Source organism: Pyrgilauda ruficollis, unplaced genomic scaffold (assembly GCF_017590135.1).
Source record: "Pyrgilauda ruficollis isolate IOZ18807 unplaced genomic scaffold, ASM1759013v1 scaffold73, whole genome shotgun sequence".
Taxonomy (NCBI): domain Eukaryota; kingdom Metazoa; phylum Chordata; class Aves; order Passeriformes; family Passeridae; genus Pyrgilauda; species Pyrgilauda ruficollis.
In genome coordinates this window covers 3,363,891-3,388,167 of record NW_024529155.1, presented here as the reverse complement: position 1 = coordinate 3,388,167, position 24,277 = coordinate 3,363,891, and the positions used below count along the sequence as shown (strand labels likewise).

The window sequence follows — 24,277 nt, the reverse complement described above, 5'->3', positions numbered from 1 at the left end:
GTGAAGCTTTTAAATGTGTTATTCAGCCTAATTTCATAGATGTGTAGCAGTGTGCACCCACTTTGTTTCCGTTGCAGTGGCCAGCAGCATCCAGCAGCAGTATCTGTGCTCACACAGGTCCCAGCCCAAGCGTGGCACAGCCTCCCAGGGGTTTTCCTTGGTGCCACTTAGGAAGAGGCTGAGGTGCCACGAGATGGAAGAACAGTTGTTTCTTTCTCATCTTCCTGCATTCAGATTATGCCTTTTCCAGCTTTCCTCCCCTTCAGCTCAGTTATCCAGAGTGCAGCTCCCACCCCCAATCCAGCCCTGTGATGGAAAAGCCAGAGCCTTGTGCACCAGGGAGCTGCATCCCTGCTGCAGGGTGGGTTGGACCCTGGAACAGCTCTGCAGTTCCTGTACTGCTGTGTTCTTACTCTCTGTGTGTGGTGATCTGGACTGATCCTAAGCTGTCAGCATCTCACTGGCACTCTCCCCAGACAGGCCTGCCTTGTGCCTGCCAGGCGTGGGGGTTTCTACAGGTGCCTGATTCAGATTCTTTAAAAGTTACTCATCTGCCTATTAAAGAGGTACTTCCTTAGAACCTCTCAGTATCTCACTACTTTGAGATTTAAAACCAGCAATTCTGCCACTACCTCACTTAATTCTTTCACCTTTTCTTAGGACTTCATTAACTGCTCAGAGCAGCTGTTTAATTATGTGAAATCTAACCAAACTACCCCACCACTTTAATATTAAACATCTCCTAGTTAGGAAGTTAATTTACAGAAATATTCTCTCCTTAGTAATTAGCTGAACACCTACCCTACAATGGCAGTCCACGTGTGCAGTTCCCTGGTGTAGAAACACCAAAGGAAGACAGGCAATGCAGGCAGGGGCTGGTTCACTCAGCATATTTAGTCTTGCCATGTTTATGTAAAGACAAACTGCACACTGAAAGTGCCTGAAAGCAGGTTTTATTTGCAAATGCAGCAAGCTCAGTAATTCAGGAATTCTACAGGCAAACAAGAGAAAGAGAGATCTTAAAAATGTTAAAATTTTTTCTGCATGTTTTTACTTAGTTCTAGGTCATTTTAGTAAGATTTTCTGGATTTATTTTTTCTGTTCCTCTTGGGAAGAACTTGATATCTTTGAGGAGTTGACAGATTTCTATCATAGATGCAAAAATCTTAGAGGCTATTGGTGTTTCTGTAAAACTTATCTGAAGGTAAAAATCACTGCTCCTCTGTCTTCACTCCCAGTTTCCCTCTTAACAGCTAAACTGCCTGAATATGGCAATTTGTACAGAGGGCTTTCAGTTTGATCCACTTACAGACTCCCTGCTAACATCCAGTAGAAATTGCAGAGGTTTCTTGCCCAGGATCACCCCCAAAACAAAAAGAGGATCCCCACTTGTCAGCACCCTACCCCACACAAGTGGGCAGTAGAACATGCGGATGGTGCCTCAGGACAGCAGTTCTACCACTGGCCTCAAGAGAACCTAACTGGTCTCTTCTGGTCCCATTCTACTCTCGAAAAACGAAAATTATTGCACAAGCAGGACAGAACATCTCTATGATCCTTAAGAATTTTCTCCTGTCCTATTGTGCTACGTGGCCATATCCACTGGAAAGCCTGGCTCATTGGGACACAGCCTTTGTGTCGTTATGGCCATTAGTTGCAGCCAAACCATCAAATTTTGGTATCTGCTTACTCACATGTGGTGGCTTTCACAGTTTCAGTTGAGCTTTGCTTTTGTATAGGTTACAGCAAGTTGCTGCTCATTTCCACAAAGAATCTGATCCAACAGCTTTCTGATCCATCTGCCATTGTACAGATGAAAATTCTCGAGAACTAACAACACGGATTTAAAATATGCTTTTTCTTTTTTTGTTTATCATTTTAACTCAAAACATGTACCAGCATTAAAAAGCAGTGCTTTGAAAGCAAAGTCAAGTCATTATTACCTACACTGAGTTGTTTATAATAATGATAGATGAGAGGATCAAGAACAGATTAATTCTGCACTGAAAAGAATCTCTGGCTACTAAAAACCTGAAAGCTTCCTTTAAAACTAATGTACTGTTAATTTTTCTTTTAACTGTTTGCGAAGAGAAGTCCTCTCTATTTTTTTTAGACAATGCATTTGCAATTATCTGCCCACAGTCATAACATTCAATTTCCCATCCCACAATTCTCATTTTTCTGCTATAGTTATCAAAATGTCTGTTCTTCATTTAAGAGAGGAAGAGAAGAAGATAAGGCAGTCACAACAAATGCAACATCCACTTTGCCAGCCCTCCTCAATGCAAAAATTGTATTAACATTCTGAAGAACTGCATTAAAAAGAAAGAAGTCATCAAGTAGTAGAACACCTGCAATCCAAAAAACAAGATGAGGGACACAAACTGCCACGTTTCTCTAAGATATAACACATTTTTTCCCCTCCTCTCTAGACACTCTTATTCCTGTCTCTTTCTGCTCTCTTATTCCCACCACTATCTGCTCTCTTATTCTCTCCTCTTTATACTCTATTATGTACTCTGGGTAAATCTGGTGTTTTTCAAAGACAACAAAAACAGAAGGATTTAACTCATCATCTACACAGCTGTCATATAACCACAGCTTGTCAGCACACTTCATTGGGGGCCGGACATAGGCAGGGTTGCCTTTAACGTAGTCTCCAACCAGAACACGAGCCACGAACATGAAGTGATCCTGCAGCGTAGCCTGACAGTAGGCATGGGAATAGCGAGCATCTCTAGAAAAGTAACTTCCTAGAAAACGAAATGGAAACGTGCTTGTGAGGAGAATCTATACAGTGACAGCAAAACCTGAGCATCCTCTGGGTTTTTAGGAGGTATCTGACTCAACTTTCAGGGACTTCTCTTACCCAGTTTACAGAATACCACCAAAATTTTTGCAAGAGAGGGGACTGCACTATATAATTTCCATTCACTATTTGCTATTTCAGGAGTAATTTTTTAAGCTATACCAATAAGCACACTACAGGACTGTGTGTTGAGATGAGAGGGACAGACAAGAAAACATGAGGACCTTCCATGATCACACTGACGGCATACATGCCCCTCTGCTCCCTGCCATACAAACTGATGTGTAAGTTCAAATTACGACTTCAGACATCAGAAAATGCCACCTACAGTAAATCCCAAATCACTAATACTTTTGACACCTTGTGAGAAGACTTAACCCCAACCCAAAGCAAATCCTGGCCCTCTTCAGAAGGATCATAATATCAATTCTTATCTTTTTTGTCCTTCTGTAGTTAAATACTTCAGAACCTCTGACTGCTCCACTAGCAGGGGAGTCTCAGCAGACATCTCACTTTCTACATACCCTTCCCATAGTTAGTTCCATTGCTTCCACAAATTCTCCAGTCAAAGTTCTGACTGCAGATCGTTTCCATGGAGGTGACATCAGTTCCATGGAACAGGCGTTTTTCCTGAACTTCCTTTCCTCCATTTTCCCTTTTCATCTTCTCTTTTTGCCTGACAAAAATTAAGGGGAGGAGAATGTGAGCAATGGAAGAAAAGGGAAAAAAGTGTTTTTTAAAACAATTCGAACAACTGTGTAACATCCATGAAAATGTCAGCTGGATGAGGTTTCCAGCCTGCTCTCACCTCTCAGAAGATGAGACACACTAGCAGCATGATGACCAAGTACGAGATGAGCACAGTACTGACACCACTGCTCAGCAATTCTAGATAATTCTGGCTTTACTCGGGGAATTTAGGCATTTGGCACTATTCCAGTCACCACTGTGCCAACCTGTTGCTCCTCTGTAGGGCCCTACTGGTTGTGCTGTAAAGTCCCTTCCCACTCAAGCTCTCAGTGGAGTGGAGGCACCAGTAACCTCAGGGGCTCTGTGCTTCCACAGTGGCTCAAAGCTGGAGGCAGCTTGTGCTCTGTGCCACAGCCCCAGCTCCTGCCCCTGAGAGGTCAGTGCTGCTGGGGAGATGGGGCCAGGACACAAACCCAGCCTGCTTTGCCCACTGCTCACCCCGCTGGTTGAGTCCAGGGTCACAGACTGATCTATGAACAGGGTCAAAACAGAAATCACAACAAAAGGCTCAACTCATATTTCCCATCATTATTCCACAGCATCCAGACACCTCTCAGTTTTTCAGAAGCTGCTGAAGTGGACAAGGCAGTAATATTCTCCAGAGAGTCATCAGCCACAAATTAAGCCGGGGGGAAGGGAGAATCCTTCCAACTTGTAAATTAGTAAATGGAAAGTTAAGAGCAATGGACTGAATACTTGTTCACTGAGAACTTACTGCGAGGGTGGTGAGGCCCTGGCACAGGGTGCCCAGAGAAGCTGTGGCTGCCCCATCCCTCAAAGTGTTCCAGGGCAGGTTGGACAGGGCTTGGAGCAACCTGGCATAGTGGAAGATGTCCCTGTTCATGGCAGATTGGATGAGCTTTAAGGTCTTTTCCAACCCAAATTACTCCATCATCCTCTGGACTTGGCAATGTTAAACTCTGCCTGCTTAGCTTAATTACTTCATTGGAGGAGGATAAAAAATATGCAGTATTACATGTTTTGAAGTCTCTTATGTTTTGCTAGATAAAAAGGTTTTATGAATTAGTAGCTGATAACTTTCTAGGTTCCATCATTTTGCAGGTGAAAGCATTTATTTGAGCAGTATTTTTCTACTCCATTACCATTCCATACAGTCCTTGAATGCTTACTCATGTTTTAAACTAGACAACTGTTCTAAGCAACAGCTTAATCCGACATCAAAGTAGCCTGAACACGGTTGAACCCCAGCTCTAATCTGCTGGTATCCAGCTTGGCCTAAGTACCCAGTGTTCAGTATCACTGATGCAGATGTTGAAAACCAGACAGGACCTCTGGAACTCAGAGATCATCAAGTTAAAACACAAGGATTCTTTCTCAGTGAATACTGACTTTGTTCAGCAAAAGCACCTTAAATAAATGTGACTGGAACAAAAAGGCCCAAGCAGCCTTTACTCTTTTTAGCATTTCATATACTCTAAAGGATAAAGATTTGTAACAGACAGAGCACGTGTGCAGCAGGCAGCTATTGCTCCATCCCTGAGACAATCACTGTTCCACATCCCTGTAGGTATCCTCAGCCCAGTTCTGCATCATGTGTGTCTTTCTCTCCATGCTCCTCTCCCCCTCTTCCAAGAAGCCATGCAAAGGGAACCTCCCCACAGAGCATGGCATTCTGTGGAATGCCTCAGACACCAATCTCACCCCTGAAATTGCTAATAACAAAATACCAGTCACGTTAAGGCACAGGTGGCAACCTCCTTTCTTTCCTAGAAAGCACATACATGACAACCTGTTCTTGGAGACTGCCTCCTCATAAGGATAGGGAAACAAGTACTAACCACTGAAACACCTTCCAGAGGGATGGATTCTGAATCCTCTGTATTTTAAGGATGCTGTAATTTTTCATAGTCTGATGAAACAGCTGCTTTATTTCATTGTATTCAGAGGTTGTGCTGCTGATCACCACCGCCTATAAAATACAAACCAAAGCAAAAAAAGGCATGAGGCTGCAGTGAGTTTGGAACACACGGAAGCCTAATTCCAGCAGATACACTTTCAGAAGGGTCCCCAAACTATGCTTTGAAGGGTAATTAAATGCTTCAGATCATGACTATGTAAATAACCAAATACCACCAAGTAAATCAGTCTGTCACTCCAGCTTTGCAAGGACACCTCACCTCTCTTCAGGAAAGATGTCGAAAGGTTTATCATCTCCAGGAGTTGACACCTGCAACTTTAAATCTCAATGGAACAGAAATTGGAAAAAAAAATTTGACAGATTATTCCAGAGAGTGTCAGTTTTATATCTAAAGCTGATTAAGAAAAAAAGATCTTAGATAACAGTATAATTTGTAATTAGACATTTATGGGAGCTTCAGCTATTAAAGATTAAACAAACAAAACATAAATACCCTCCTGGCATTGTAGTGCCTTACCTTTTCAAAGTTAGAACATAGAAAGCATTACTTAAATACGGACTTCAACAAAACCCCTACATTTCTAAACAAATGTGACACCGAATATCTGCTTAAAAAAATACATCTCCTTTCCCAAAGGAAACAGAGTTTATTTAGCCATTATCCTCTTATTTATTTATCCATACATTTTGTGTTTAAAAATCCATTAAGAAATGCTCATTTTTCCCAAAGAGAATTTAATGCAAAACATAATTAAAACATTACTCGGGCTCTTCTGCTTGTTTATGTCATGCATGAATTTTCCATTTTTTTCTCCAAAGTAATTCATGTCTTTTACCTTCTAGAATCAACATTTATCTCCATAAACTGCAAAAGTGTGATGCTGGCAGGCTGGTGTCATGTGGTAATACTTTCCATTTCACCACAACTTAAGCCAAGCAGGAATTTAAGATTACAAAGTGAGATCCCAACTGCCCACGTTCCAGAGTGTTTCAAGCAGGAAAGCTGTGGCTATCCTAAAAGGTAACAAGGAAACTAACATCTTACCCTACCAGCCAAAAACTCCCTGTTTTAGAAGGCTGAGCTTAGAAAGAAAATAAAGTAGGATAGAACTTGTGTTTCACAGGTACATTTAAGCACTTACTAATGAGGAGATCGCTCACAGGGAAGTGTTCTAAAGATTAAGAATAAAGTCAGCTGCACAAGAATGAACTATTTCTTTGAATTTATTTAAAAGCCTTTAAAAAAATTGAGTGAAATTTCCCATGTCTCAATACAGAAGCATTTTCCAAAGCTTTACAGCACAGCACATGAAACAATCAGGATGTGCAAGTATTGATTGTCTGCAGTCTGTGGCACCACAGCCCAAGTTGCTCACCATCACCTACAGGATGAAGATCATGTCACTGTATTTCATATATTTATTTAGAATCACAGATTGGTTGGGTTGGAAGGGACCTTAAACCCCATCCAATGCCATCCCCCTGCCATGGGCAGGGACATCTTCCACTATCCCAGATTGCTCCAAGCCCCATTCAAGCTGGCCTTGAGCACCTCCAGGGGTGGCACAGCCACGTTCTCTGGGCACCCTGTGCCAGGGCCTCACCAGCCTCACAGGGAAGAATTTCTTCCTAATACCCAGTCTAAACTTACTCTCTATCAATCTGAAGCCATCCTTCCTTGTCTTGTCACTCCAGGCCCTTGTAAATTATCAGCTCAGCACAAGGGGGGTTCAGGGGCAGGGCATGTCCAGCTCTAACCACCAGCACCCCCAAGTCCTTCTCCCAGGGCTGCTCCATCTGCTTATCCCCAGCCTGAATTGACCCCAAGGGTTGTCCTGGCCCAGGTGCAGCACCGGTACTTGTTGAACTTCATGGGATTCCCATGGGCCACCTCTTGAGTTTGTCCACATCCCTTTGGATGGCCCTGTCCTTCAGGTGTGTCATCTGCAAATTTATTTATACATGAACAATTTCCACTTAAACTACAAATGTACTTTTGCTCTGCTGCATCCTTCAGGCTCATGGTGTGATTCTTGGGGTGTCCTGTGCAGGTGTTGGACTCGATGATCCCAGTGGGTCCCTTCCAACTCAGCCTATTCTATGATTCCATGATCTCCTCCTGAGGAACTGAAACCTTTCTAGGTAAAACAGAGAGTCAGCCATCTTACACATGGCTTAAACCTGTAAGAAAGGTACTTCCATTATTTTATCATATGATGACCTCCTGACAACAAAGCTGTTCTCCTTTCCATGAGAACTTCTGCATTTGTCCTTATTTCCCCAAGGATGCTTCTAGTGCTAATAAAGGATCACAGCATCACACTGCTGTTGAAGGCTGATATGGCATAACTACACAACTTCTTCAGCATTTTTCACCTTCAGGCCTGAAAAGGAAATCCCACTGAGTGTGAGCATTTGCTACCCTGTTATCAAGGAGCAGAGTTCCCAAGGCAGAGAAGGAATCACTGCTCTGGCAGCTATTCCCACCAGTGTATGACTGCACAAGAGTAGTACTCTGTGACTCACACCCTGAGCTCTGCTTCACGGGGGTGTTGGAAGGAGCAGGGCTGGTGCTGGTGGCAGTGACCCCACCAGAACTGACATATATAAAACGCACACACACTCTTCACATTGCATCCTGTGCCTGGTACAGTGCAGCAATCCTTGGCCTGCCTGTGGCCAGGATTCAGCAGCACATCAACCACACAAAAACTGACAGGAAACCACACATCCAGTGCACACTTTTCTCAGCTGTACATTAAAGAGACTATTTTAAACCCAGCAAGAAGTTTCAGGATACAATAAATTCTTTTTTTTTTTTTTTTTTTCCTTTAAAGCATTTAAAAATGACTAATTCCACTTTGTGAAAACAAAGACAGGAGAAATTCACACCAACTTTCCAATCAGTGTTACCAATTTCCATTGTGCATTTTATACACTTGTCTTACAGAACTGTTCTCAATGACTTACAGATTAAGACATGGCAATACTCAAAAAATAAGCAATGTTACCAAAACACAGCATCGCATTTTAAGCCAAGATGACTTTCTGCCTATCTCACAGGTTCCTTTTAAAAATGGATCACTTCCAGCACAGCAGATTCTGCCAGGATTATTTGTCAGTGTCTGAAGAGAAGGCAGTTCATTGAGTTGTAGCTGTCAGCTCTTACAATGGTCACCACAAGCATGCAGAATCCCAGCCACTCCCAATATTACCTACTGCAAAAAAAACAAGCTTAGGGTCCCACAGAAATATTTAATCTAGCCCAGGCTTTCACTTTTAATGCCAACAGGCACTGTCACTTTTCCTTTCCTGTGAAAGGCACTCACAAGTTAAAGAGATATTTTCTTAGGTGCCAACTGAGCAAGCAAACTGAGCTCCTTCTACTCACACATCCCCACATGTACAACCAAAAGATATTATGTGTGTTCCAAAGCTTCCCACATTCACCCCAGTGACTCCAGAAACACCCCAACAAATGCACTCAGCTAAAATTCAGACAAGTTTTCAGAGCAAGTACGGGAAGCAATTAAGTACACACAGCTCAATAGACCTGAAGAGAACAGAGCTACCTGTCTTTCTGGCATTCTTTGGAAAATTTTATGCTTGTTAGTTAAGATGCTGATAAGCCAAGGGAATACCATATTCCTGTGTTACTTCCACTGGGCTCCAAATATCACAGGCAAATCTTCAAATGGGCTGCCTGCCAGATTCCCACACACTCTCATTATTATTTCATCTTTTCTTTATGGAAGTCATGACTCAACAGGAGGGACTCTCTAGCAGTTTTGTCTGACCCTGTCTAAGCAGTAAATAATCAAGTGTCCTTTGCTATCAAATCTTGTAAAACCACTGTCTCCTTCACTATCAAATTTTATCAAATGGTGATTTTATATCAACATAGCACTCCTCTCTTGTAAGTGAAGTGCTTTACTCCACCCACGACACTGACACACAGCCACACACTGGTGTTCCTCAGCCCCCAGGGTATCTGTGCCAACACAACCTGGTCAGCATCACACAAGATTCTGTGACACAGTCAACAAGGAAAACCTCAGACTGCTCCTCAAGCAGGGTCAAAAGCACTACACAAAGGGCCCATGTAACATGAAAAAGCCTTTTTTTCTAGAGTCCTGCAGTACTTCCACAAACTGTGCTGCTCTTCCAGAAGGACTGCAGGACCTAGAAATCTAAAAAACACACACATATTTTGGTCTTGGTAGACCAAATAACAACACAGACTTTGGGCTGACAGGGGTTGGGTTTGTTTTGTGGAAGACATCACTGCAATGGTTTTTTTTTTTTATTTATTTTATGGTTGTAGATCTTTATTTCTGCCATTTCCTGAGGCCAAGGTCTGTGCTCAGATCCATGATGCATGTGACAGTACTGGAGGATACAGAGATTTCCTTTCCTGGATCTCCAATCCAAATTTACTCTTCCTGTGTTGAACTTGGTGAGTTTTGGGTTTGTTGTTTGGAGTTTTTGAGTTTTTGGTTTGGGGAGTTTTTGGTACGTAGATAAATGCCTAAAATGCAGTTGAAGTTCAAGGCAATTTGGCACCTGTTTTATGAGCCCTTGGGAGATCATCAAGACCTTCAGCACACCCACCCAAGAAATTACTCCTGTCCCTTTTTAGCATCCACACAGTTACAGTTGATTCAGTTAAGCTCTGAACTGTGCCTTTCCATCAGAATTACAAGAAGGGGCAGAAACAAAAAAGATACCTTGTATCCAAAGTCAGGCAGTGCAGATGCATCCCAGTGACTAGGACAGGTCTGATTTGGAATAGAAGAATCCCTTTGGCTGCTTGCAAACAGACAGAAAATGAAGCGTTATTAATTCTAGTACTGCTCCAAACATTCAGATTTGGAGCATCCCCTTTGGACAATTCCTCTATTTAAAAATGAACAAAACAAACCACAAAGAAACTGGGAAATAGCCTCAGTCTGTAGGCTGGGCTCTGCATGCTGCCACTCAACCATCACAGCCTCTTGCACTTGTTTTTTTAAGTAACAGCTGTGGCTGGAGTAACATGTATCCCAGGCACCAAGACCGCAGTTTGTGATACAGCTTCTGGTTTTCAGTCCCCTGGATAGGCAATCTCCAGCAGCACCTGTGTTCTTTGTACAACTACTGCCAGCACTGGGACCCATTTTGCCTTATGATTACTTCTAAAATATGAAAAAACAAACTAAGGAGCACTTACCCTGTCTTTACCTTCTGCACATCTTCAGAAGACACAAATTTTGGTCGCCTGCAAACCTGTCTTCGAGTTTTAAAACTGATGTTTGTCTGAGTCATTTCTTGAGGAGAAAAAAGGAAAAAAAACAGTCACAAGTAAGTCTACAAGAAAGGGTCATCTTGTCCTCATCAGTTATTCTTTAATGAAAACTGCATATTTTGCATATTCTTTAATGAAAGCTGCACATTCACTGTCAATTCTACCTGCAGAGGAGTAGCACAAAGGCTGTATAAGCTTCCTGTCTTTCCTGTAACTCCGTGATTGAACCTGTGCCTATCCTGCTTGCTCCCTCAAGCCACTCAACACTCTTTAAACATTGCTACAGTAGCACAAAGATGCCTAACTTGTATTTTTTACCATCCACAGTGTTACTTACTTTCCTTAAAGTTTACTATGACTTTAGGTGAAACTACGAACGTTTATATTTCTGGTCAGATGTGAGTCTGGAGAGTGTCAAGGAACAAGGGGAGAAGGTTACTTTTGTGAGGAATTTGCTCTGGGCCACCACTACCTCACTTCCAGTAAGTGAAACTGGTGGCGTCAGGAAAGGAACTCATACCCTCTAAAAGCAGGGAGACTTTGCAAGAGTCTATAAAGCACTGCATAGCTGTAGATGAACCTTTAAAATTACTACCTTTAAAATTGAGTTCATACTGATGTTGGCCAGCTTGGAAAGGTACAATGGCACATGGATCTGCTTGATACAAATTCTCAATAACAGCAGAAGATGGTGAGGACATGCTGTTCCCTTCTTCCTTTGTGGGGAGAAAAGAAAGAAATAAAGAGAATGAGAAGTATCACAGTCAGGACTAAACCCTGGATAACTGGCTGGGGTAGAGGGAAAGAAGAGGCCAAGTGTAGGATGACAAGGAATCTATCCAGATGGTGGCCTGAGGCTGAGTACTGAATATTTGTAACATAAACACAAATATGTAATTAGAAATTTTAAATTCCTGTCTGAGCACCTCCCTGTCCAAGGGAAGAGGGGAATGAATGCCTTGTTTTGCTTTGCTTGTGCATATACTTTTGCTTTATCTTTTAGTCTTTATCTCATCCCACCAGTTTTATCACTCTCTGCCCAGTTCCTCAGCAGGGAAGGGGGCAAGGCTGAGCTGCAACCAGCTGTGATGGGTACACTCAACTCCTTACCAAACCAGAGCTAGTTTGGTTCAGGCTCCAAAGGAAAAAAAGGCCTAGGCCAAGAACTTTTCTAGCTCCAACCTGCTATCTGAAAACCCACAAAGGAACAGGGTGACATGGTGAGAGCATTGATGCATATGAGCTTGGAAACAAATGCTGAGGATGTGATTAATGCATGAATAGCAGGTGGTTCTTCCAAGACTAATTTGCCAAGGAACAAAAAAAAAAGTTGCAGGTGTAAGGAGTCTCACTCCTACATTTTACTTTGCTTGTGATTTACCTATGAGCCAGCCACTTCATTCCACAGCCAGGAAAGCCTGAGTGAGCTCCTTGCAAGCTGTCCCTGCTAAAGAGCAGCTGGACAGCTGTGATGTCTCCTGGACCTGGGTGACTCCCTGAGGTTGAGTACTCTTTGGGGTTACTCTGAGTCTTTTAAACTGCACTCTATCCAACACCTTTCTCTGTGTACTTTTCCAAGTCCCTGCATCAGCTTTGTTTTCTACCATTTGTGCTCCTACACTGTAAACCATATGGGATAAACTCATCTGCCTTGGGGGAAGGTGAGATTCTATATATATTTCTTTTCCTGCATTTTTCAGATAGACTACGTTCTCATGAGGACTTGGACATACATGGAAGAAGACTGCATTTGATCTGAGAGAGCAGAGCAATCCTTTCATCTCCAAGGAAGTAGGGCATTGCTTAGAAAAGAGGCAACTTCTTCCCAAGTATCTTAAGAGCTGTGTCTGTATTTTAAATCTTTGAAGGAGCCATGGACTACTCCAAAAGGGAGCTCTCTTTCCTCCAGCCTGTCAGCATTTTATCACATCTGTTATGAACAGATGTAGTTTCACTGCCTTACCCAACGCTGTAAAATTCAAGCACAAGGACTCAATTAATCCTTTTGAGAAAAGGGGAAAGGGTGCAGAGAGGCTCCACGTATTCCTGCAGAAGTGACTCAAAGCACAGGATGTGAACTCACCTGTTCTCCATATTCAATCCACTCGTTTTGGTTATTCTTCCAGTACCAAATCCATTGTGTAGTCAGTAGGAATGTGGGTTTTGTGACTGATGATGGTGTAGAGAGGCGTCGAACCAAAGAAGAAGAGCAGGTCATTGTCTGGAAATTAATGTTCTTACTTGGGAAGCTGTAAGGACAAATTCAGGTTTATTGTAGTTAGCAGTGCATATTTTATCCTATCATCCCCAGTTTAGTGCCGTTTTCTTTAATATAAAGTAACCAAACTCAATTAGATCTGAAATAGGAGTATTTCTTTCCCACAGCACATGGCAGCTCTGAAAGCCATTTCCAAGCTTCAGAAGTGAACTCTGGTCTGTGAGACACCAAATGCCACCTCGGTCACATGTGGCACTGCCAGCTTTACAATGTCAGGCTCCAAGTACAGTGTGGCAAAAGGAACTTCTGTGATAACTAAGCATGGTCACAGTCTTTCTCAGTACATAAGCAGAATGTGCAAAGTGTGTGATTGAATTTGCCAGCAATCACCTGCAGCCTATCAACTTTGTTCTTTTTCCGTGGTTACCAAGGATAAATCACAGCAACCACAGCTGTGAGTTCTGCAAACTGCATTCATCACTGGAGCCACCTGGGCTCTTACTCCTGCAAGGCTTGAAAAGTTAATTCTCAGGCAGGAAGATTTTGATGGCAGCCTCCTCTTGGGAATATTGCTTGTGATTTCCAGAAAACTGCCAACCAAAATCAGGTGGTGCTGTAAGAGGCATGGGCCAAAACCAGAATACCATTTTGTGAAGCCAAACTTGGGGTGCCCAATGAATCCAAGTCGCTTTGAGTGGGACTTTTCAGAAAGGAGCTAAAAGGAAAACACACTCTTAAAATAGAAATAAAAAAAGAAGAAAAAATAAATGGGCTGCTTACACAAAGGACATTTCATAAAATGTCTCTAGGTACGTAATAGATTACTATTATTGTTATTATAGATACTAGCTGTAGTAGGAAAGAAATAGCTATACAGAAGGACCAGCTCTGAAATGTTGTCAAAAGGCCCAACTTCATTACTGTAAATAAACTGGTTAGTGATCTGAAATACTAGAATTTTAAACACTGGCTTTTTACTTTGTACAGTTTAACATGCAAGATACAGTTTTGTTATTTTTAGAAGACAAAACTGGAGTGGGATTTTCATGCAATCATTCTTTCTTTGCTTCTCTACAGGAAAAATTCTTGTTTTTACATCCTCCCAGCTTCTGAGAGGCTCAGTAACCAGAAGCTGAGAAGTCAGACATCTTTAGGAAGAAAACACAAGTTTTCCTACACAGGCTCAATCACAATACTCCAAGCAAGGAGTCCAGCATTACTACACCTGCTGTTCTTTGGGTCACAATAGGCCTTTTCAATTTCCTCCATCAGGGAAAGTGCATTCCAGTTCAACCCGTCATGTATCTCCCATTTATATGGCAAATGGTAATGAACAGATTTGCATTTATCTGCAACAAAATCAGACATAGTCAAGAATTCTGCAGTCATTAACACAGAGAGTAAGACAAGAAAAAACCAAAATAGAACCAGCATCTTTTATACTTTGAGGCTTTCTCTCCTGGGCTTTGGTATAGGCAATGAAGACAGAGTGCTGAAAACAGAAGGGGAGTGTGTTTCTGCAGTCTTATCAGGAAAAGCAACATATATATATATATACACAGAGCCAATTTTATTTGAAAGACACCTGTAGTGGTTTTAGTTCACTAATTTGAGATTTTTTGATTAATGTACTAATTAGTGTGGTGGGTTTAGTGTTGGTTAATTACTAGTGCACTTACTAGAATGTATTGATTTATTTTTTTGTTGTGAGAGAGAATTAGGAGAAACGTAAAATAAGCTCAAAATTTTAAAAGGGTATAAAGAAAAATTTATTAATAGTAACTAAAAGAAAGAGTAGTAAGAATCAGAACACAATTTTTAGGACACTTCTCTTCCCTTTACAACTTTTTTTTTCCTCATTGATAATGTAAAGAGAAAAAACCTAACATTTTTAGTTAGTTTACTACTTCTAGAATAGTCTTTCTTTAGTTTACTTAGGGAGAGAAGTCCTTCTTAATATTATGGAGACTTCTCAACAAGAAAATAGTTCTCTCACGGCTCTTAATTTCTACAAATAGCATCTGTTTGGGGAAATTTGTAATCATGAAATCTTTCTCATTTTTGGTAAGTTTTTCTCTTAGTTGTGTTTATGGGCCACGTCAACTTGTGGGGTATTGGTTTAAAGATGAGTTGTTTAAAAGCAAAAGTTCTTAATATCTATCTCTGAAATTATCTATCTCTAGGAATAGAGATATTTTCTTTCTTTGGAGTATAGGATCTTTATCACTCATCTCTTTTTCTGTTCAAACTTCTTATAGGGTTGTAGCTACTTTAACACTTGCTTACTTTAGTATGGAGGTTTTTGCTCAATATCTACAATTTGAACACTTTCATTTCCTCATACTTTTAAGTGTTAAAGGGGGAAAAGAGTCCTTTTCTATAGTTTTACAAGATAATTTTAGCCTAAAACTAAAGGCATTTCTTCATCTTTCTTATTTGGGACTTGACTTCTTCATCGACTTGGATGTTCTTATGTTGTTTCTTTATGTGTTTGTTTTATTCTCTTATTCTCTCATTCGAGGGAGGATTGAAGTATTGGAAGAGTTAATATTTTGCCTGGGGCCTGCAGATGCTTATGTGACCACGGGAGGCTGTGCTCCACTGTGCTGGGGGGAAGTGGTTAGCATTTCAGCAGCCTCTGCCTGGTAGCCATGGGGGGCCCAGCGGGCACCTGGGGCAGGGGCCACCCGGCCATGTCACCTCTTTGCCAGCCGGAAGGGGAAAGAGAAAGTTTTCGAGTTTTTTTGTCTTTAACATGTGTTTTTCACAGAGACGTGTACAGCTTCCCAGTGGTTTAACAGGTTGGCAGTTCCCAAAGCCAAGCACTGATTGGTTTCCTATCAGACACTGAGGAAATTGCTAGCAGCCTCTCCTAAAACATCACTTCTGTGATCACTTCTGTGCAAAACTGAAGGGTTTTCTTCTGACGGACACTCCACATCCAAGTATGGATCAAACATCTTATAACTTTCTAGCCCAATGTAGCAATAAAGCACACTAACACGCCAACAGTTACTTGAGTTTAGTTATCTGGTGGGCACAGTAGGGCTGCTTTGAGCCTGACCTTCACAGTTTCACCAGGTACACTGCTCACATCACACAGGGTCTTTTGTCAGGACCAGGTGGTCAGAGGAGTAGCAGTCCTTTAGAAACTGGCTGGACAAGATCAGGGAAAGAAAATGTCATGGTACCTCCTCACAATAAAGGAAGTGCCAAACCTGGGGGTTAAATGACTCTTCAGGACAGCTCCCAAATACAATTACTTATATTCTTCCCTCAGACCTTTGTTCTGGCCACTACCAAAAAGACAATGGACTAGATTTATCTTTAGCTTAGCTGGTACAACTACTGTGGCTTTTAAAGATGTTTTAACACCTCAGATCACTTTTTAAACGACTTAATGGGGGAGAAGACGGCTATTATCTGATGTACGTAGGATAGATACAGTAGGAATAAAGGGTGGCATACATTTATGAGCTGTCAATAATGACAGCACAAAGTCAACTCATAACTTAAATCTTCTAGCAACAGAAAGGGTAACACTTCACACTCAAAGGGCTTTGCCACAGAAACGCACCCAAAGCCTGCCCCCATCAAAAGGGCTGAAATAGGCTGGATTATCCAGAGGATAAAGGGTTTAAGTATACCATTTGGCTTTTTTTCTGGTTATGTTTGTAATTCTGACAGTGTTTATTAATGACTTGGAAAGAAAATAACTGCTGAGGAGACACAACTGTCACCACTAGCCCAAGCCATTGAGCAGGAGTCCCTCTGCAGACAAGTCTTCAACATTACTTCTCATAAAGCTTACCCTTGTTTTTGCAGTACCTCCAGACATAGAACAAACAGATCTCATCACAGTTATCTTTTTTGTTGTCCTTCGAAGCTTCATCAGAGGAACTGTCCTTTTTACCTACAGCAAAAAACATCACAGTCTAGATTTGCTTTAAGAGAAAGATCCTGCATTTGGTACTTCATCCCAGAAATAACAAGGATTTGACTGCAGTAGCAAAGATAGTCAGAGTAAGGACCTATCTCCCATACAGCCCAACACAGAAGTCAGGGCTTTGTGACTGAACAATAAACCCTGACACTGGAAGGAGTCTCAGTGAGGAAGGGCAAGGGCAGTGTCAGGAAGCTCAGAACAACACAGGGTGTGACTGACCATGGTTCTTACAAAGAAGCTGACTTTGTCTCCCACACCAAGGGGACCAGAGGGTTCATAAAAGTCAATGACAGCTGAGCAGACTGAGTGGGAGTAGAAATGTTTCTCTCAGAGTCAGCCAGACCAACATGGCTGTAGTGAACACAGAGCTCAGCCCCACGCAGAGGTATTGAACCTAAACAACCAACGAAAGAATTCTGAAAAGGGCAACTGGCTTGAGCTGGCTTCTATTTCCCCAGGGACTGGGGACACTCAGTGAGTATACATTGAGGCAGTGAGTATATTATACAGATCTGCAATGGGAAGCCCATTATTATTGTGATTAAACTGTGCACTGTAATTGCTATGTTTTAAAAGTCAGCATCTGTATTTTGTTTACAGTGGACTTTGCATCACTTTACTACATCAGAAATGTCACTGTACTGGACATGGGTAGAATAAGATGTAATTTTCTTCATAGCAACCCATATGATGCTGTTTTAGATTTTTGACCAAAACAATGCTGTTAACACACTCATGCCCCAGCTTCTGCCGAACAGTGATATACATCACAGCCTCAGTTTTTCACCATGGATTTCAGAACACAGCAAGGCACACACATAAGCTGCACTCAGCTACCACTGGGAGCTGTCAGGCTGTGTGAAATCAAGGCCCAATGAAAACCACTGGTCTCAAGACTGGAGGGTGGAAACAATCCGTACCTTTATCTTTATTTCCCACTCCCTTTGGCAACTGGTCTTGGCTCATGGTGCTACTGGGACCTGTGTGAGAAAACTGAATGAGCAGCACTGCAGGACCACAAGCTCAGCTAGCTGGCAACATCCCAGTCTCTGTGGAGAACTATGTCCATCCCACGTGTGATTTGATATGAAACATTACACTGTCCATGTGTGGAATATCTAAAAGAACCTGTCCAGAGAGTACTGGACTCTGACAAGCTCTAAAGCCAAGGTCCTTCTGCCCAGAAGAACAAGAGATTTACAAGTTGCTATTCACTCTCTGGAAGGTATATCAAGACAACACCTCTATTGACAAAGCCATATTGATTGCCTAGAAAGAGTAGGCAGGGAAAAATACTGCATGCACAGATACAATTCTTTCACTTTCCTAGGAAGGAAAAAAACATGTCCAGGACAGTACAGAGTGCTGCACAATGCTTGGGCAGAAATTCCAGAACTGCTTCACTGGCCATCTGGCACCATGGATTTCAGAACACAGCAAGGCACACACATAAGCTGCACTCAGCTACCACTGGGAGCTGTCAGACTGTGTGAAATCAAGGCCATTTACAAGTTGCTATTCACTCTCTGGAAGGTATATCAAGACAACACCTCTACTGACAAAGCTGTGTTAATTCCCTATGAACAGAAGGCAAGGAAGGCTACTGCATGCACAGATACAAATCTGTCATCTTGCTAGGAAGGAAAAAACGTGTCCAGGACATACAGAGTGCTGCACAATGCTTGGGCAGAATTTCCAACACTGCTCTGCTGGCCATCTGGCACCGTGGATTTCAGCACACAGCAAGGCACACACATAAGCTGCACTCAGCTACCACTGGGAGCTGTCAGGCTGCGTGGAATACGAAAACCACCGGTCTCAAGACTGGAGGGTGAGAAACAATCCATACCTTTAACTTTATCTCCTGCTCCCTTTGGCAACTGGTCTTGGCTCTGGGCAGGCACAGTGCTGCTGGCATCTGTGTGAGAAAACTGAATGAGCAGCACTGCAGGACCACAAGCTCAGCTAGCTGGCAACATCCCAGTCTCTGTGGAGAACTATGTCCATCCCACGTGTGATTTTCCACTAGCACTCCACTGCTGATACAACAGAGGTGCAATTACAGGTACAAACCCTAGCTAGTCACTGTTATTGCCAGCCACTCAATTGCTGTTTTGAATGCAGTACTTCAGGCAATAAAAGTGCAGTTTTCCCTCCCACATGACTGTGCCATGACTTACTCCATTCTTGCAAGTGCGTAATAGCAGAGAGGGAAAAAATGTCTGTATATTGCAAGAAGAGAAATACAAAAGCTGATTCCACAAGGAAAGAGTTGGCACTATTATCTAGGTAATTACCTCCTGAAGGTGGCACATCCAGCATGCATTGCACTGTTTCCAAAGTTGTCTTCAGTTCTTTTATCCTTGTAAATGCTGGCTTTTTCCAATAATCATTTCTGTAGTTGTGTGCTGAAAGCATTGAAAGGATGGTGGGGTTTAGCTGGGAGGTAAGGCAAGAACAGTTTCTACCTCTATCAAACTCAAAATCATGATTAAGACCACTGTTTCTTGCAACTTACCATACACCTTCTTCTGTTCCCTGTTGAATTCTATATGCTTGTAATCACATATATCCTGGAAGTTTGAAGCTGTCTTTCCATCAATGCCTCCGGTTTCCAACACTCTCAAGGCATGGTTATCCAAGAGGTTATGGGACATTATGCATCGAGGAAATTTACATCTCCCCTTGAGAAAGTGTTGACAAACATGGAGCTTGTTGCAGTTGTTTTGCTGCATACAGTGACTACCTTTTCTGTTGTATAACTGGCAGGCCTAAAAGTGGAGAGGATTCAATAAGAAATGGAAAAGCACATTAGAATTTTTCTTTGTCCTACAGGCATGCAGCTTTAACAGCAGAAAAATGGTGATTAAAAGTCATGTGTTTGCTGTGACTTCTTTAATCTAGACAGATTTCTTGCACAGAGGAACAGGTATTTTAAGCTGACTCATGCCTTTTCAGTTTTGAAGTTGTACATGTTTTGTTTCCAAGAAAAGCCAACCCAACAAGCTTAGAAGTGCCAAAAATGGATGCAAGACAGACTGGTTGACAGTTATTCCATTTTAAAAACCCCTACAGCATAATGAACAACAAAGAACAAATATCTCCATAAAAACATGCACACTGTGTCAAATGAGTTATCATTTCATGGAGCTGAAACTGAATTTGCACTTCTTATTTGTAAAGCTTATCCTGCATTGAAGATTCAAGCTTACAAAATGGTAAGAAGAATGCTTTGACATTAGAGTATATATGGAAAAAGCAATGCACTTCCTTATTCCTCTATTCACTGAAAAAGAGGTACACAGAGAATCAGACCAGGCAACTAATCACAGACCAAAAGCTCCTTCATATTGACCGCTAAGAACCACAGCAACAGTTTTGCTCCCAGAGCAGCCTGTAATAAGAAAGCTTCTTTGAGGAGAACATACAGCTGTCTGGCAGAGAGCCCCAATATCACACTGGGACTCTCACAGGTCCCCTCCAAATCCCTCTTCCCAGGAGCCACCAACCACTGCTCAGGGATGATGAGTTGGGCATCAGTCAGTGAGTGGGGAGCAACTGTACTGGGAATTACTTGTATCTCTTGGGTTTTACTAATTTCTCTCTCTCATTCTCATTACAGTTATTATATTTCATTCTATTTCAATTCTTTTAGTATCCTTATATCAACCCACAAGTTTTACCTCTTTTCCAATTCTCCTCCCCATCCCATCAGGGTGGGAGAGATGAAGTGGCTGCATGGTACTTATGTGGGCTTAAACCATGACAATAGGGAATCCACTATTTAGCTACATCAAGAAAGCACACTGTCCCCTTGCACCTGCCAAGAAACAAAAACCAACCAAAAAACAAAACAAACAAACAAAACAAGAGAGCCAGAGAGGTGAGGGAAAGTGTGAAAAACCCTGATATTGTGATGCTGTTGTGTTTTTCTTACTCTGAACCCCAGTTCAAGTCAGAGAATTCCCAAGTGTCCTCTTTCTTGAGAGCTTCCTACACGCCATGTCTTCACACACACAACCAGTCAGCATTTCTAAGCAGGAAACAGCCAAATTGGCTTTTACATCCAACCTCCAAACTCTCAGGTTTATGAATGGCCTGCCCTGATCACAGTTTTCTCTTGGTTTTGCTATTTTACTCCATGATAGGAGTTAAAGTGCTTAATTACAAGTAATTAATGATGCCTGCCAGGGGTGAGGGCTGAAGAGATTTCTAGTAAGCACTTAAGGGTAACACCAACCAAGAACATTTGCTACTATTTGCTCACTACTGGGAACAACTAGTATTTTCCTTGCTTACTACCATGCTCCTTCAGTCTGCCAGTAAAACACTTTAAAACACTACACAATAAAAAAAAAAAATCTGTTTTGTCGAAGTCTAGCACTTTCACAGCAGGGTACAAAGAAACAATAGAACTGTTGTGTCAACAAATCTGTGGAGATTATAACCTGCAAAAGACAAGGGCAGTACTTTGGTAATTTCTTAACCAGGAGCAGCTGTAGCCAGAAGAGGATATGACTGACTTTCAAACAGCCATACACAGTATTGCCCTCATACACACATCCTGAACCAGAATGGAATGTTCAATCAAATTTAACAAAATCAATGAGTGGCATACAAACTGGGCAAAGATTCCTTTGTAGAAAGTCAGTGTACAAAAACTCCATGCACTTTGGAAGAGCCAGATTTGATACAAAACTGACTGCAGTCATTTGGTCATTTTCTCACAGATTCTTCTCATCTCTTACACCCTCAAGCACCAAAATGTGTGCAGGCCTGTGCAGGCCTAGATGGACTGGAAAAGGAAAGGGGCACTCACTTCCTAGTCTTCATCTCATAGAGAAGAAGCAACAAACTGGGTTTTGGTCATGCCTTTTACCCTATAGACATGTACAATTATTGTGATCTTTCAACTCTCTCTTGCTTATCTCACCCTCTGTAAACCTCTGGTGAAGTTGCTGACATTTTTCTTTGTTTGTTTTGAGCAGCTTTATGGCCACCCTGTTTGGATAACAGAACTGGCACACCAGACAGGCTGTAACCTTGCTGCCCACCTCCTGCTATCAGAGGGCAGGTCTGCTCCTGACGTATCACAGATGACAGAGCCTTCTCCAGATGGGTACTCTGGGTACTTATTGAACAGTTTTACTGCTCAGGGGATGGTTTTTTTATTATTTTAAGTACACAGCCCTTTCACAGATCTGGCTTTATGTTGTTTCACATTGTCATTCCCATTCCTCCTTTATTCTGACTAATCTCATTTCATATCTTAACAGCTGGACATGAAGATCAGAACTCCACATTCTCTCTTGCCCTCTCCCATTCCTAATGAGCGAGAACTTTCTCTTAAGAAATCAGTACAACTTACATCAGGGAGGAAGAATGGGTCATTTTGGAGAAGCAGCACTTGCAGCTCATTCTGACTGAGCCCAGACAAATCGTGTTTTTTTAGAACTTTCTTGTTCTCTGCATTCATGATGTCATGCGAGTACTTACAAGAGCTGCAAGAAAATACACAAAATATCAATGTTTTCTCCTTTAGTCAAGCTGATTTAACGAAGAACCTCAGATTATGTACAACTTGGGAAAAGCCATGAGGGAAAGGTGGCTTGGTGAGAGTCTCTGAACACTTAGATGGTGTCTGTAATTAGCCAGAGAATGGACTAAAGAGCAGAACTCCTCTGTGAAGTGTGCTGACCCTATCCTCCCCATTTTAAACTTCAATACAGCCCCACCCCAGGCATTCTTTGCCTCCAGGAAGAGCCAACTCACATGACCTAAACAGCCGGAGGGGAAGTTAATTTTAAAGGAGTACACCAACAATGCCAAAAGTTGCAACAGCCTTCATTTTGTGAACATAAAAGGCTGCTGTCCCAGGGATGGCAAGTAAAGAAACATGCAAGAGTCTGCACAAAACAAAAGCAACAGTGAAGCTGAAAACAACACATTTTGTTATCTTCAGCGGCTGTGAAGTTTTATTTTTAAAAAATCAAAAACAAAGGTAACAAAGTTTAACTTATGAGTTTTGATTAAGGAAGCAATTAAGCTACACTAATGAAGTTAGTGCTGCCATTTGCAAAGCCAAAAGTCTGATGAGTATGAATTAGAGAGGGAGATTGCAGATTTTTTACATCTATTTGAAATGGTACTGCAAATCAGTAACAGTGAGGAGACACACACATAGTTAGCCTGTGCATTAATTTAATGCAGTAAAATGCAGCTTCCTCATGTCCTGCTCTTCAACACATGATCTGGTACAGCTTTAAGATTAGACATAACCAGTAAAAGTACCTGTTAATTGACCAGATTCAAGTCTATCCCTTTACTCTTTCAGCCTCTAGTTCATTCCTGAAGCTCTCTTCATGACAGTTTTACCTCAAGGTGTGTCTGGTCCAAGGTGTGTCTGTGTTTATTCATTTTTAATGCATACCAAAGTAACTTTAAATACTTAGTGTTATTGAGAGAACAGAATGGCTTATCATTATGAAGGGAATCGCCTCATTGCAAACTTTAATTCACGCGAAGTCATCCATCATGAGTGTCTGCACACATCACCGCATTTCCAACAGTGAACCCAACGTGAGCTTACTGTATTGTCTATAATGTAACAAAAAATAGGAAAATATTATCATCCTAATGATGAGAGAGACATGGCTTTTCCCCTCCAGGCTATCCAGATCTTAGTGCACAGTGATCCATTTGTTGGGGCAGAAGAGGAAGGATCCAGTGGGATCATGCATGTTCCTAACACTGCATCAGCACCAGACCTGGGGCTTGGGGGCTTAAACTACAAAGTCCTTCCATCAGTAGATACAGTCATTGTTGTGGCAAAGCTGGATTGCTCTTCTGCATTCGCCTTTGGCTTCTTCTGTTTTTCAGACCAGGCACCACCTTTGGTTAGAAGAGGCTGCCAGGCCTGTCCATCCCCATGAGTCCTCCCTGTTCCAGAAACTGGGACTGATGCACCTGGGTGATCAAACAGTGCCTCTCAAAGAAAGGGCCATAAGCCAAGCAATGACTTACAGAAAAACTCAACTTTTGTAACTCTCGAGCGAAAACAGAGGGCATGTCAGCACTTTGCTTTCTCCTGAGAAATAGGAGTAAGCTATTCCCCCCAGATGCCAGGGGGGCTGAGCGTGCGGAGACGAACAGATTTAAACGTGACGCGTGCGGAGAAGAGTAGATTTAAACAAACAAACAAAAAGGAAAGAAACAAAAAAAACCCCAAATCGTCGGCTTCTACCGACACAGCGGGGGCCGGACACGAGTTCTTCCGGAGCAAGGATCCCCCGAGGCTGATCCGAGGGCATTCCTGCCCGCTCCTCCCGGAGCACCAGGGCGGGAGCCGTGGGATGCGAGGGGACTGTGGGGTTTGGGGGGCATGAGCGGGG

General features: G+C 42.2%; 1 protein-coding gene across 2 annotated transcripts in view; it reads right to left on the bottom strand.

The window, feature by feature from the left end:
- Positions 1-70: 70 nt before the first annotated feature.
- LOC121363522 (zinc finger CCCH-type antiviral protein 1-like) overlaps positions 71-24,277 on the bottom strand; it is a 25,185-nt gene continuing 978 nt past the window's right edge. The window contains exons 2-15 of one of the 2 annotated variants that reach the window (XM_041485922.1): positions 22,255-22,387; positions 19,405-19,657; positions 19,184-19,294; positions 18,736-18,804; positions 17,807-17,866; positions 16,752-16,853; positions 14,166-14,289; positions 12,806-12,971; positions 11,318-11,438; positions 10,648-10,744; positions 10,166-10,247; positions 5,359-5,489; positions 3,334-3,485; positions 71-2,753 (exon numbers count right to left, since the gene is read on the bottom strand). In XM_041485922.1, the coding sequence (XP_041341856.1) occupies positions 2,398-2,753; positions 3,334-3,485; positions 5,359-5,489; positions 10,166-10,247; positions 10,648-10,744; positions 11,318-11,438; positions 12,806-12,971; positions 14,166-14,289; positions 16,752-16,853; positions 17,807-17,866; positions 18,736-18,804; positions 19,184-19,294; positions 19,405-19,657; positions 22,255-22,387 (1,957 nt within the window). In that variant the 3' untranslated portion in view covers positions 71-2,397. The remainder of the gene's footprint in view (positions 2,754-3,333; positions 3,486-5,358; positions 5,490-10,165; positions 10,248-10,647; positions 10,745-11,317; positions 11,439-12,805; positions 12,972-14,165; positions 14,290-16,751; positions 16,854-17,806; positions 17,867-18,735; positions 18,805-19,183; positions 19,295-19,404; positions 19,658-22,254; positions 22,388-24,277) is intronic. The other variant, XM_041485923.1, reaches the window with a different exon arrangement.